The following is a 12,802-nucleotide window of genomic DNA, read 5'->3' on the forward strand; positions in this document are numbered from 1 at the left end:
ACAGGGCTTAAAGAAGCCCAGGGAAGCCTTCCTGATGTTCTGCCTTGACAAACAGGGCTTAAAGAAGCCCAGGGAAGCCTTCCTGATGTTCTGCCTTGACAAACAGGGCTAAAGAAGCCCAGGAAGCCTTCCTGATGTTCTGCCTTGACAAACAGGGCTTAAAGAAGCCCAGGGAAGCCTTCCTGATGTTCTGCCTTGACAAACAGGGCCTAAAGAAGCCCAGGGAAGCCTTCCTGATGTTCTGCCTTGACAAACAGGGCTTAAAAAAAGCCCAGGAAGCCTTCCTGATGTTCTGCCTTGACAAACATGGCTAAAGAAGCCCAGGAAGCCTTCCTGATGTTCTGCCTTGACAAACATGGCTAAAGAAGCCCAGGGAAGCCTTCCTGATGTTCTGCCTTGACAAACAGGGCTTAAAGAAGCCCAGGGAAGCCTTCCTGATGTTCTGCCTTGACAAACAGGGCTTAAAGAAGCCCAGGGAAGCCTTCCTGATGTTCTGCCTTGACAAACAGGGCTTAAAGAAGCCCAGGGAAGCCTTCCTGATGTTCTACCTTGACAAACAGGGCTAAAGAAGCCCAGGGAAGCCTTCCTGATGTTCTACCTTGACCAACAGGGCTAAAGAAGCCCAGGAAGCCTTCCTGATGTTCTGCCTTGACAAACAGGCCTTAAAAAAGCCCAGGAAGCCTTCCTGATGTTCTGCCTTGACAAACAGGGCCTAAAGAAGCCCAGGGAAGCCTTCCTGATGTTCTGCCTTGACAAAGAGGGCTTAAAGAAGCCCAGGAAGCCTTCCTGATGTTCTGCCTTGACAAACAGGGCCTAAAGAAGCCCAGGGAAGCCTTCCTGATGTTCTGCCTTGACAAACAGGGCTTAAAGAAGCCCAGGGAAGCCTTCCTGGAAGTTCTGCCTTGACAAACAGGGCCTAAAGAAGCCCAGGAAGCCTTCCTGATGTTCTGCCTTGACAAACAGGGCTTAAAGAAGCCCAGGGAAGCCTTCCTGATGTTCTGCCTTGACAAACAGGGCTTAAAGAAGCCCAGGGAAGCCTTCCTGATGTTCTGCCTTGACAAACAGGGCCTAAAGAAGCCCAGGAAGCCTTCCTGATGTTCTGCCTTGACAAACAGGGCTTAAAGAAGCCCAGGAAGCCTTCCTGATGTTCTGCCTTGACAAACAGGGCCTAAAGAAGCCCAGGGAAGCCTTCCTGGAAGTTCTGCCTTGACAAACAGCAAGCCATACAGCAAAGGAAAAAAAAACCCACCAATAAAGGATGAAAAGGAGAAAAACCAACACAAAAGTTATAAAAGGGGAAAGAAAAAAAAAAACCAACAAAACACCAACCACAAAACCAAAGCAAACTAAAGACAGGCTGCAGGAGTAAACCAGAGTCTGCTGCTAAACGGGTCTCTGTGTCCAGTGTCAAGTTCCCCTCCAGAACTCAGGTGGATGATGTCCTAGGTTGTTGCCAGCCCCCTGAAGGCGGCTCAAGCTCGCATGCGCTCACAGACAGCGTCACACCCACACTCCACACACAGCCAGCGCCGGGAGCCTGCCGGCAGGGCCGCGGGGCCCTGCGGAGCGAAACGGGAGCCGGGCTCCACGGCAGCCAGGCTCCACGGCAGCCAGCCCGGACATTCACTCAGCGGTGTCCATTCACACGGTGCTTCGTAGCAAGGCCTGGGCTCGTTCTCCTCGGACTTGTATGGGCATCCTATTCTCTTATGCTTACAAGGCTGGATGATGAGAGCACTGCATTTCCCCCCCGATTGCTCTAGGAAGTCGTTGCTCCTCCTCAGGCACCGAAGATCTTTCAACCTGTAGCCCTTTTGTGTTTTTCTTTGAACAATCTAAATAAGCATTCAGTGTGAAGTTTTGTCGTTACATTTTGCCACTCACTCTCACTCGCACCCACTCGCCAGCTCGACTTCATTTGGGCTTTTGGCTGGGACTCCAAATGAAATCTTCACGTTTGCTTTCCCCATTTAATGCAGCAGCGGATCCCATGAGCCAAGATTGATGGATCAAACCTTTGTTTTGTTTGTTTTTATTCAGTGCTGCATTGTACCTAGCTTCCCAAAATACCGCTCTAAAACTGGAACCCTTCTGCTGGTACGTTGGCAGACGAATTGAAACCAAACGTTCCGCCCTGGATGGCTTCCGGAACCAGGCTTGGATCTTCGTCAATCTGCAACGCAAGGGGATGCCGTCAGCAGGGACAGCGAGGGAGAGATGGACGGAGCCAAACGACACCCATTTCTGCTTCCAACCTACCTCCTTCCCCCAGAGCGCCTCTCTCCCTCTCTCTCTCCCATCCTGATCCCCCTCCAGAGTGTCTCTCTCCCTCTCTCTCTCCCATCCTGATCCCCCTCCAGAGCACCTCTCTCCCTCTCTCTCCCACCCTGATCCCCCTCCAGAGCGTCTCTCCCTCTCTCTCCTGCCCTGATCCCCTTCCAGAGTGTCTCTCCCTCTCTCTCCCACCCTGATCCCCCTCCAGAGTGCCTCTCCCTCTCTCTCTCCCATCCTGATCCCCCTCCAGAGCACCTCTCTCCCTCTCTCTCCCACCCTGATCCCCCTCCAGAGCGTCTCTCCCCCTCTCTCTCCTGCCCTGATCCCCCTCCAGAGCACCTCTCCCTCTCTCTCCCGCCCCGATCCCCCTCCAGAGCGCCTCTCTCCCTCTCTCTCCTGCCCTGATCCCCTTCCAGAGTGTCTCTCCCTCTCTCTCCTGCCCTAATCCCCCTCCAGAGCATCTCTCCCTCTCTCTCCTGCCCTGATCCCCCTCCAGAGCACCTCTCCCTCTCTCTCTCCCATCCCGATCCCCCTCCAGAGCGTCTCTCTCTCTCCCATCCCGATCCCCCTCCAGAGTGCCTCTCCCTCTCTCTCTCCCGCCCCAATCCCCCTTCAGAGTGCCTCTCCCTCTCTCTCCCACCCCGATCCCCCTCCAGAGCCTCTCTCCCTCTCTCTCTCCCCCCAATCCCCCTCCTGAGCGCCTCTCTCCCTCTCTCTCTCTCCCCCCCCGATCCCCCTCCAGAGTGTCTCTCCCTCTCTCCACCTAATCCACCTCCTCCTCAGGAGCATCTTTTCCACCTGCTCTCCTCAAGAGCCCTCTCCACCTAATCTGCCTCCTTAAGCCCTGCCATTCTCCTCTCTCAACTTCAAGCACTGCGATAACAAAGTGATCTAGGATGAAATGTTTTGCCTATAGGCTCCACAGCCCCCAGGTCTCCTCTTCATGCACTTCTCACTCCTGGAAAGAAAGTATTCCCTCACTCACACACCAGCCCTGCTGACAGCTTATCAACCATCACAATACCATTTAAAGAACTAAGGATGAAGCTGCAGTGGGAGGAGGCAGCACACAGGTCACCAAGCTGCCACTGAACTCCAAGCACTGCTGCACGTGCAAGAGCTGAGCTGCTAAACGAGGCTTGAGCCTTGCTGTTCACACACAGAGACACTAACACCCACTGGGGACAGCGAGGCACAAAAGCAACTCTGCCCTACCATTCTGACAGTGCTCTGCTCCCAGAAGGAGAAAGCTCTCCCTGCATGCACAGTTAATCCTACAGAATGAACCAGGGCATGCTGACATCAGAGTCTCTGCCATGCAATTCACTTCTGTGTTGTGCAGTGCACCCCAAGCTTCCTCCTTCTCTTCCATGTTGAAACCAAAATGAACACTCCTGACCAGCACATCCAACCCTGAAATCTCCAAACTACTTCAAACTGTTTGCTTCTTAAGCAGCAAAATCTCAGACTCAGTGCTCAAGTCAGCAGGGAGCTTATCAAAGGTGAAATGCTGATCTTAGCCAGAAGCTATCAGCTACTCAAAGCCCAGGATTTCAATCCCTGGAGATGAGGCTTAAATTAGGCACCAGATCTCTAAGTATTTCAGCAGGGAGATAGGCAACAGGTTGAAATAAAGGCTCATTCCTCACTGGAAAGCTAAGCAGATGTCAGAGGGCAGGGGTCAGAGCCTCTCTTGCAGCACAAGGATAAGCAGAATGCAGAGGTACTGCACACTTACATCATCTGAGGAGAAGAACTGATCAATGATCTCATAAGCCAGTTTGTAGATGTCTTCATTTTCATGATTCTGTAGCTGTTCAATTTTCTCCAGACCTGCAATAACAAATGCAGGAACACAAAGAGAGTTACACCCCTGAGTTCATGCAAAACAGCCTCCCTCTCCTCAAGGCCTCAGCACACAACAAAACCAAAGCCCCAAGCTGACAGAAGCTGCTTTGGCAGCCACACCACAACAGCAGCAAACTGGCAGCTAATAACATTTCCTCTCAAACTCAGCCCCATTTTACTTTCTCATTCACAGAATCCCAGCATGGAGGGGGCTGGAAGGGACCTCTGGAGATCACCCAGTCCAACCCCCTGCTCCAGCAGGGCACCCACAGCAGCTTGCCCAGCAGCACAATGCCTAGGGGGGGTTGGAAGCTCTCCACACCAGGAGACTCCACAGCCTCTCTGGGCAGCCTGCTCCAGGCCTCCAGCAGCCTCACCCCAAACAACTTTCTCCTCCTCTTCACATGGAACCTCCTGGGCTCCACGTTGTGCCCACTGCCCCTTGTGCTGTCCCTGGGCACCACTGAGCAGAGCCTGGCCCCAGCCTCTTGCCCCCCACAGCTCCTTTGTCTCTTGCTGAGCATTGCTCAGCTGCCCTCTGGGGCTGCTCTTCTCCAGGCTCTCAGCCTTTGTTCCTCCCAGAGCTGCTCCAGGCCCCTGAGCAGCTTTGTGGCTTCCACTGGGCTCCAGGAGTTCCCTGTCTCTCTTGAACTGGGGAGCCTAGAACTGGACCCAGTAGCCTAGATGTGGTCTCACAAGTGCAGAGCAGAGTGGGCAGGGAGGAGCAGCAAAAGGTCACTTCAAAAAGCTCTGCCTAAAAACACTGTGCCAACACCCAGAGCCAAGAGCAAATCCAGATGGCAGGAAGCCAACCCCCCCCAATCCCAAGGGCTGATCCATACCTCCACACTCTTCTATAAGATTGGCTATGGTTTCTGCTTCATCTTCAGCCATTTTTAATATATTACTTAGTCCATCCAGAACCACTTGCACAACTTGTGCATCTTTTACTGTCAGCAAATTGCAAAAGGGAGGGATTACATTTTGTTGAATTAGGTATGCCACCTGAGGGGGGGGAAAAGAACAGCAAAGAGTTAGGGCAGGAGCGTGGCAGATGCAGGGAGTGCACCAAACACAGGTTTAATGAAGGCAAAGGACTCAGTCACTCAAGGGGAGAGAATTCTGCTGCAGTCACTGGGAAGATTGTGGCTTTGAAGCATCAAAAGGTAACCTTTTTGTACTGTTGGAAAGGTATTTCAGGCCTAGAGCACACAAGTAGCAACTGCTCAAGTTTTCAGTATCAGACAAGGAGTGACACCACCCCCCCAATCCTGCCACTCTCCTCCTGCTCAGTGGCTACTATCCTTGTAGTTTACAGGCTCACTGGATGTCAGGGGTTGGAAAGAACCTCTGGAGATCTTCCAGTCCAAGCCCCCTGCCAGAGCAGGAGCAGAGAACCCAGCACAGGTCACACAGGAACACATCCAGACAGGGCTGGAAAGGCTCCAGAGAAGGAGACTCCACAACCTCTCTGGGCAGCCTGCTCCAGGCCTCTGGGACCCTCACAGGGAAGAAGTTCCTCCCATACTGATGTGGAACCTCCTGTGCTGGAGTTTTCACCCATTGCCCCTTGTCCTATCCCAGGGTGCAACTGAGCAGAGCCTGGCCCTGTCCCTTCCTTCCCGACCCCCAGCCCTCAGCTATTGATAGACATTGATCAGATCCCTCTCAGTCTTCTCCTCTCCAGACTAAACAGCCCCAGGGCTCCCAGCCTCTCCTCACAGGGCAGTGCTGCAGTCCCTTCAGCATCCTCATTATCACATCCTTGTCTGCAGGGGGGAATATGAGATGTTGAATGACCTGAATGCAGTCATTCACAGCCACTAGGTCATCCTGCCAGGAGAACTTCCATCCAAATCCCCACTGACACTCCTAATCTCAGGTCATTCCAGAAACAACCCAAGTTCACTCTTCACATCCCTTGTGGAAAAGCAAGAGAGCTACTGAGCAGAGGAGGAATCCAGGCATTCAGACTCCTGGCACCAGCAGCTGGTTTAGACCCTCTCAAATGCACCCAGGCAGATAATGAACCTTCTCTTAAGGTCTGACTCACTTGGTCTTTTCTTCCACTGATGGTTAAGTTGCTTATTGCCCAGGCAGCTTCTTTCTGAGTGCCAAAGTCACCCTGAAATTGCAAGAAGAAACAGGAAAGAATCACTCCAGGGTTTATGTTTCGGAGCATTCCAGTCAAAGCTTGTGTCTGTTCCAGTCCACTCTGCACAGTATCAGTTTTCACTACAGCTATCAAGTCCTGCAGATGATGTTTGAGGCTACTCAAGAGTGTTGATTCCCTCCCTGCACCCATGGTGTTAAATCCATCTTCCAGAGGAAAGGAAATTGGTTTGCATCAAATAACTCCACTCTCTCCTGCCCCTTATCAGCACCTGTCATGTAGTAGAGGCAGAGATAAGCAGGAAGTGTCACTTTTGATAAAGCTGCCTGTGAAGCAGCTCCAGGCTGCTTCCTCCCCTGCAGGAGAAAGCTCTCCAGCTCCTCCCTCAGTGATCAATGCATTGGCAGTTCCCAGAACCGTCTGAGAGGTTACTTTGGGGGGAAAAGTCCAAGGCTGCCTTCAGATACTGCATCTCTGTCCTGCCTGAACACATCCCAAGGTTGGGATTTCTGCCTTCCTTCTGCACTTCAGGGAAGAAGCAAACAAGTAGTAGGAAGAGTCTGAAAGCAGGAACGTGCTGCTCTGGCTTGAAAGGCTGCTTTCAGCTGCCCTCCTTTCCCACCAAGAGCACAGCTGCTTGGGAAACCGTTGTAAAAGCCAGGAGCAGCCAGGCAGTGAAAAGGAAGGCAGCTACTTGAAGTCCCGAATAATGAGCCATTAGCATTCCAGCTCCAGTGCTCAAAGAGCAAGGAGTAAGCAGGAGAAAAGCATTCAGAAGGGTTTGTCAGCAGCTCCTTCACTGTTTCATCCAAAAGGAGCTTCATTTGCTCCTGAGAAGCAGCATCCACCCATCCATGCAGCCAGCCTGCTGCTGTGCTATGGAAAACCCTCCACACCCAAAATCTCTTCCCTCTTTTCTATGGCCACCTCTGTTTCCTCCACGTAGTTTTTACTTCTTCAAAAGCAATGGATGAGACAACCCCAGGCCACACTCCAGTGTCACAGGGTCATGGCTTGGATCACTCTGGATAAATGCAGTAACAGCAACAGGTTGATAAGCCTTATACAAAGAGTGGCATAGTTTGGCATCCTTAACTGGGCACTCCTTAAAGCATCTAATACCTGTCACTGTTGAGCACTTATGCTCAAAGATTCATTCAATGGTTTGGGTTGGAAGGGACCTTCAAGACCATCCAGTTCCAACCCCCTGCCCTGGGCAGGGACACCTCTCACCAGCCCAGGGTGCTCAGGGCCTCATCCAGCCTCCAGGGAGAGGGCATCCATGACCTTCCTGGGCAACCTGTGCCAGTGTCTCCCCACCCTCACTGTTTCTTGACAGTGCAGGAAACAGCTTTGGCAAAATTCTGGGGAGGACCTCAGTGCTGTTCTCTCCACACCCCTTCTGAATGAAGAGATCTCTCCCCTTTTCTTTACAGAGTGAGGAAAGAATTTAAATGAGCTTCTCCTGCTTTGCTTCCCCACCCCAATCCACCTGGTAGCACTTGACAGAACAGCTCCAGTGCCAGTATTCTGTCCTCCAACACAGAAAAGCCACTCAAGGATTAAGTTCACCCCTCCCCCCCCCACCATTTAGAGGATGATGTAAAACATGAAGCAAAGAATTCAATGTCAGCTCCTCCAATTAAAGGAACAACCTGTTGAAGCCTTGTTATCTAACCTTATCTAGCAGATGTATTATCATTGGAACAAGGTTTGCATCTATTACTGCCTGAACTTGCTGCTGGTTTCCTGCAGTGATGTTAGATAGGAACCACACTGCTTCCTGCAAAAGAAAAAGAGGAGAACTTATTATTGCTTCTGAGCAGTTTGCTCTATCACATTTGATTTCCACTCCAGCAGGGCTTCACACATGGCTGCTTTGAGATCTGCAACTCATACCCCAGGCCAGCTTAAACACCATCAAGCTGGATCACACAGAGCTGAAATTCCTGCAGGTGAGGACAGCCTCACCTCAGGAGACTCCACAACTCCCATCCTTACCAGGTTACCAACACAGACTCCAAACCTACAGACTGAAAGGGAAAATTCTTTGGAGACAAAGTCTCAAGGCTACAAACAGGCACTCACAGCTGAGCCTCTTGCTGAGAGTGAATCAGAGAATGAACTGGGCTGGAAGGGAGCTCCAAAGCTCATCCAGGACTCAGCAGGGACAGCCCCAACCAGATCAGGTTGCCCAGAGCCCTGCCCAGCCTCACTTTGAGTATCTCCAGGGATGGGGCCTCAACCACCTCCCTGGGCAACCTGTTCCAGAACCCTCCTGGTGCAGAACTTGCTCCTCACATCCAATCCAAATGTGATCTTCTCTCATTTCAAACCACTGCCCCTGGTCCTATCACTGCAGGCCTTTGCAAAGAGTCCCTCTGCAGCCTCCTTGTAGCCCCTGGAAGGCTGCTGTTAGGTCTCCCCAGAGCCTTCTCCTTGCCACAGTGGTTCTAGGCTGTTGGTCAGGTGAGGCTCAAACAGCATCATGTTTCCCAGGTGTGAATGGGAGAAGAAAACCTTTTCTTCAGAACCTGCTCCACAAGGTTTCTCCTCTTGCTGTCCATCAGGAAAACGCAACAGCTGGTGCTTCAACACCAGCTCAGGAATGACGGAAAGCCACAGCACCCAGGGTGACCATGGCAATGTTACATGATCATCCTGTCCATTAGGGCTCTCTCTCCTCCCAGCAATAACCAACAGCAGGAGCCCAGGGAAGTGTGCAAGGAGAGGTCTTCCCCCCAGTAGAACCAGCCAAGTCCTGGACAGTTGAAACTGTGCACTAAGCCCAAAGATTGTATCTAGCTTCTTCTGTTAAAAAGGACTGAGACACCACCATCACCCTCTGGAAGGAAGAATTAGCCAAGAAACCTCAGCCAGCCATTATTCTGAGCATCCCCTCATTTTATACCACAGCTGACAAACCCCTCCCCTCCTGAAGCCCTCCACCACTCCTCAATTGCCCTCATCTGGTACACAGAATCACAGGGCTGGAAGGGACCTCAAGGCTCAGCCAGCTCCAAGCCCCCTGCCATGGCCAGGGACACCTCACACTGCAGCAGGTTGCTCACAGCCACCTCCAGCCTGGCTGCAAACACCTCCAGGCAGGAGGCTTCCACCACCTCCCTGGGCAACCTGTGCCAGGCTCTCACCAACCTCATGGGCAACAACTTCTTCCTCACATCCAAGCTCAATCTCCCCACTTCCAGTTCTGCTCCATCCCCGCCAGTCCTATCCCTCCCTGACACCCTCAGAAGTCCCTCCCCAGCTCTCTTGGAGCCCCCTGCAGATCCTGGAAGGCCACAGGAAGGTCTCCTGGGAGCCTTCTCCTCTCCAGCCTGCACAACCCCAACTCTCTGAGGCTGTCTGCAGAGCAGAGCAGCTCCAGCCCTCTGCTCCTCCTCGTGGCCCTTCTCTGGACGCCTTCCAGCCCCTCCAGATCCTTCCTGGCACAGAGGCTCCAGAACTGGCTGCATCTTCTCAAGTCAGGAATTGTGACACGCCATTCAACTGAGTCTCTTGGATCAGCACACAGCTTCACTGGCCTCAGTGAAGCTGTCAGAGAAGCAGGATGCCCAGGCTCCTCCTGGTGGGCTTGTGTGGGGTTTAATCATCGGCAGTGTTGCCAGGAGCACCCCGGAGCTTCGCAACACGCCTCAGATGCACTCCGGAAAGCAGCACTGCACCATCAGTGCCCCCAGTCAAAGCCTTTCCCACACCCACACACCACACACACATCCCCCACCCCCCAGCCCAGCTGGGTTTAAACCCCAGTTACCACACACCCCCCCATTCAAAGGCACATCCAATGATCTCTATGTCATCACTTCCAAGAGACTCAGTTTCATTAAAGCCACGTGGCACACAGCAAGAGCTTGAGCTTTGGAGCCGACAGCCAGAAGGGCAAGAGAAAGCTTTCCCTTCATAAAAATCCAATCAGCAGACCCAGCAAACCACATTCTGGTCCAGGGGAGGTTTGCAGCTCCCTGAAAGGTTTTTCCAGGTGTCAGCCTCCAAGAACAATTCCAGCACCCTGCCTGCTCTCACCATAACCTGGGGCGGGTTCAGCAGGCAGCTGCTCTGATCCTGCACCACACCAGCTGGAACCCAAAGCAGCTAAGTCAAACATCAAGCAGCTGCCAGCTCTGCACTTACCTTATTAATTTTTTCCTTGGGATGTGTCAGGAGTGCTGGAAAATGAGAGAGGGCCTCACAGTTCAGCACTACCTGTGTCTGCTCATCGGTGCCAGTGACGATGTTTCCCACGGCTCGCAGGGCGGCGGTCTGCAATAGAACATGGGCCTTGGAGAGGAGGCTTCAGAGGGCTCCCACTTCAGCACACACTGTCAAGCAGCTTTTATGCAAACCAGAACCCTTTTGGTTGGAGAAGACCTTTAAGATCATTAGGGCAAAGCAAGGCTGGGGCTAAACCACGTCCCTCTGCACCACATCTCTGCGCCTTTGAAACCCCTCCGGGGATGGGGATTCAACCACCTCCCTGGGCAGCCTGGGCCTGGCTTTGAGAACCCTTTCAGGGAAGAAGGTTCTTTTAATACCCAACCTAAACCTCCCCTGGCAACACTTGTGGCTGTTTTCCCTTGTCCTGTCAAATGTTCCTTGGGGGATGAGACCAATCCCACCTCATTGCCATCTCCTTGCAGGGAGCTGCAGAGTGAGGTCTCCCCTCAGCCTCCTGAAGGCAGGTTGTAGCCAGGTGGGGGTTGGTCTCTTCTCCCAGGCAGCCAGCAGCAGAACAAGAGGACACAGTCTCAAGCTGTGCCAGGGCAAGTTTAGGCTGGAGGTGAGGAGAAAGTTCTTCTCAGAGAGAGCTGTTAGCCATTGGGATGTGCTGCCCAGGGAGGTGGTGGAGTCCCCATCCCAGAGACACCTCACTGCAACCTCCTTTCAGAGAGTTGTAGAGAGCCAGAAGGTCTCCCCCTCAGCCTCTTTTTCTCCAGGCTGAACACCCCCAGCTCCCTCAGCTGCTCCTCCCCAGCCCTGTTCTCCAGACCCTTCCCCAGCTTGCTTGCCCTTCTGTGGGCCCCCCTCCAGCACCTCTCTACCCTTCTTGTAGTGCTGTATTCCCCATGAAAAGCATTGAACCATAAAAATCTCTGCAGGGTCACATTTTGAGCAGCACTTGTGTCAAGTTACCCAAACTTACTTGCACTTTAACCTCTTGATGGCTGAGCAGTGGAACCAAATGGGGAACTATCCCGGAGTCTATCACCATCTGGATCTGTTCATTGCCAGCATCCGTTAGGTACGAGAGCGCCCAGACTGTATCTACCAATATCTAGGAGCAAAGGCATCTGGCATTAGCACACAAGTGCCACAGGGCTCAGAAGTCAGTTGAAACACCCAACAGCTCTGACTGTGAGGCCAGAAGTGATGCAATACAGAACCACCCCCCTTGGTTTTACCACCTTCCTACAGTGCACCGTGCAGGAGCCGACAACGGAGCTGCCGTTTCACCCAGCCCCAAAGCCGGCACAGAGGTTCCCCTGCTAACCTCACCTGGAGCTCTGCAGGATGCCACAGGATCACACACTGCTTTGGGTTGCAAGGGACCTTAAAGATCATTCAGTTCCAACCCCCCCTGCCATGGACAGGGACACCTCCTACAAGAGCAGCTTGCTTGTCAAGTCCAACCATCAACCCAACACCTCCCTGGCCACTAAACCCTGTCCCACAGTGCCATGGCCACCTCCAGGGATGGGGACTCCAGCACCTCCCTGGCCAGCCTGGGCCACACTCTCACCACCCTCCCAAGCAACAACTGCCTCAGCTCCACTCTAACCCTGCTCTGCCTCAGCTTCAAACCATTCCCCCTTGGCCTGGCTCCAGACCCCCTCAGCAAAAGTCTCTCTGCAGCCTTCCTGCAGGATGCCTTCAGGTCCTGGCAGCAGCTCTGAGGTGCCCCTGGAGCCTTCTCCTCTGCAGGCTGCACAGCCCCAGCTCCCTCAGCCTGTGCTCCCAGCAGAGCTGCTCCAGCCCTTGGAGCATCTTTGTGGCCTCCTCTGGCCTCTCTCCAGCAGCTCTGTGTCCTTCTGCTGGGGACCCCAGAGCTGGAGGCAGGATTGGAAGTGAGGTCTGAGCAGAGCCCAGGGGCAGAATCCCCTCTGCTGCCCTGCTGCCCACACTGCTCTGGCTGCAGCCCAGCACACAGCTGCCTGCTGGGCTGCAGGAGGGCACTGCTGGCTCCTGGGGAGCTGCTCAGCAACCAACACCCCCAAGGCTCTTTCTTCAGGGCTGCTCTCAACCCACTCTGCACCCAGCCTGGAGCTGTGCCTGGGATACTTAATAAAATAAAGCAGTTACAAGATCTAATTCTGCCTTAATGAGGGAGAAGAGCAGATTTTAAGTTAATGAAGATAAGCATTATGTTTCAGTAAGTCAACCAGGCCACACTTCCCATTTCATCCAAAACCTCTCTCAGAAGCCAGAGGTGGCTCTGAGTGGTGGTACTTACATTTACATCTGTGTGGTGAATGAGAACACAGAGGGCTGGAAGGATCTAAGGAGGAGAAGAGAAACACCTGAGGGTTATTTTTAAGGCAGACACTC

General features: G+C 53.0%; 1 protein-coding gene and 1 non-coding gene across 2 annotated transcripts in view; both read right to left on the bottom strand.

The window, feature by feature from the left end:
* Positions 1-1,310: 1,310 nt before the first annotated feature.
* Positions 1,311-12,802, bottom strand: part of KPNA4 (karyopherin subunit alpha 4) — a 34,379-nt gene continuing 22,887 nt past the window's right edge. Inside the window, exons 10-17 of the mRNA XM_054175556.1 lie at positions 12,708-12,752; positions 11,400-11,531; positions 10,391-10,519; positions 7,914-8,018; positions 6,176-6,247; positions 4,965-5,127; positions 4,013-4,107; positions 1,311-2,173 (exon numbers count right to left, since the gene is read on the bottom strand). Of these exons, the coding sequence (XP_054031531.1) occupies positions 2,075-2,173; positions 4,013-4,107; positions 4,965-5,127; positions 6,176-6,247; positions 7,914-8,018; positions 10,391-10,519; positions 11,400-11,531; positions 12,708-12,752 (840 nt within the window). The 3' untranslated portion in view covers positions 1,311-2,074. The remainder of the gene's footprint in view (positions 2,174-4,012; positions 4,108-4,964; positions 5,128-6,175; positions 6,248-7,913; positions 8,019-10,390; positions 10,520-11,399; positions 11,532-12,707; positions 12,753-12,802) is intronic.
* Positions 9,755-10,067, bottom strand: LOC128898816 (small Cajal body-specific RNA 7). Its single transcript, XR_008462985.1, has one exon. It is a non-coding gene; the product is annotated as a small Cajal body-specific RNA 7 (non-coding RNA).

Source organism: Dryobates pubescens, chromosome 32 (assembly GCF_014839835.1).
Source record: "Dryobates pubescens isolate bDryPub1 chromosome 32, bDryPub1.pri, whole genome shotgun sequence".
Taxonomy (NCBI): domain Eukaryota; kingdom Metazoa; phylum Chordata; class Aves; order Piciformes; family Picidae; genus Dryobates; species Dryobates pubescens.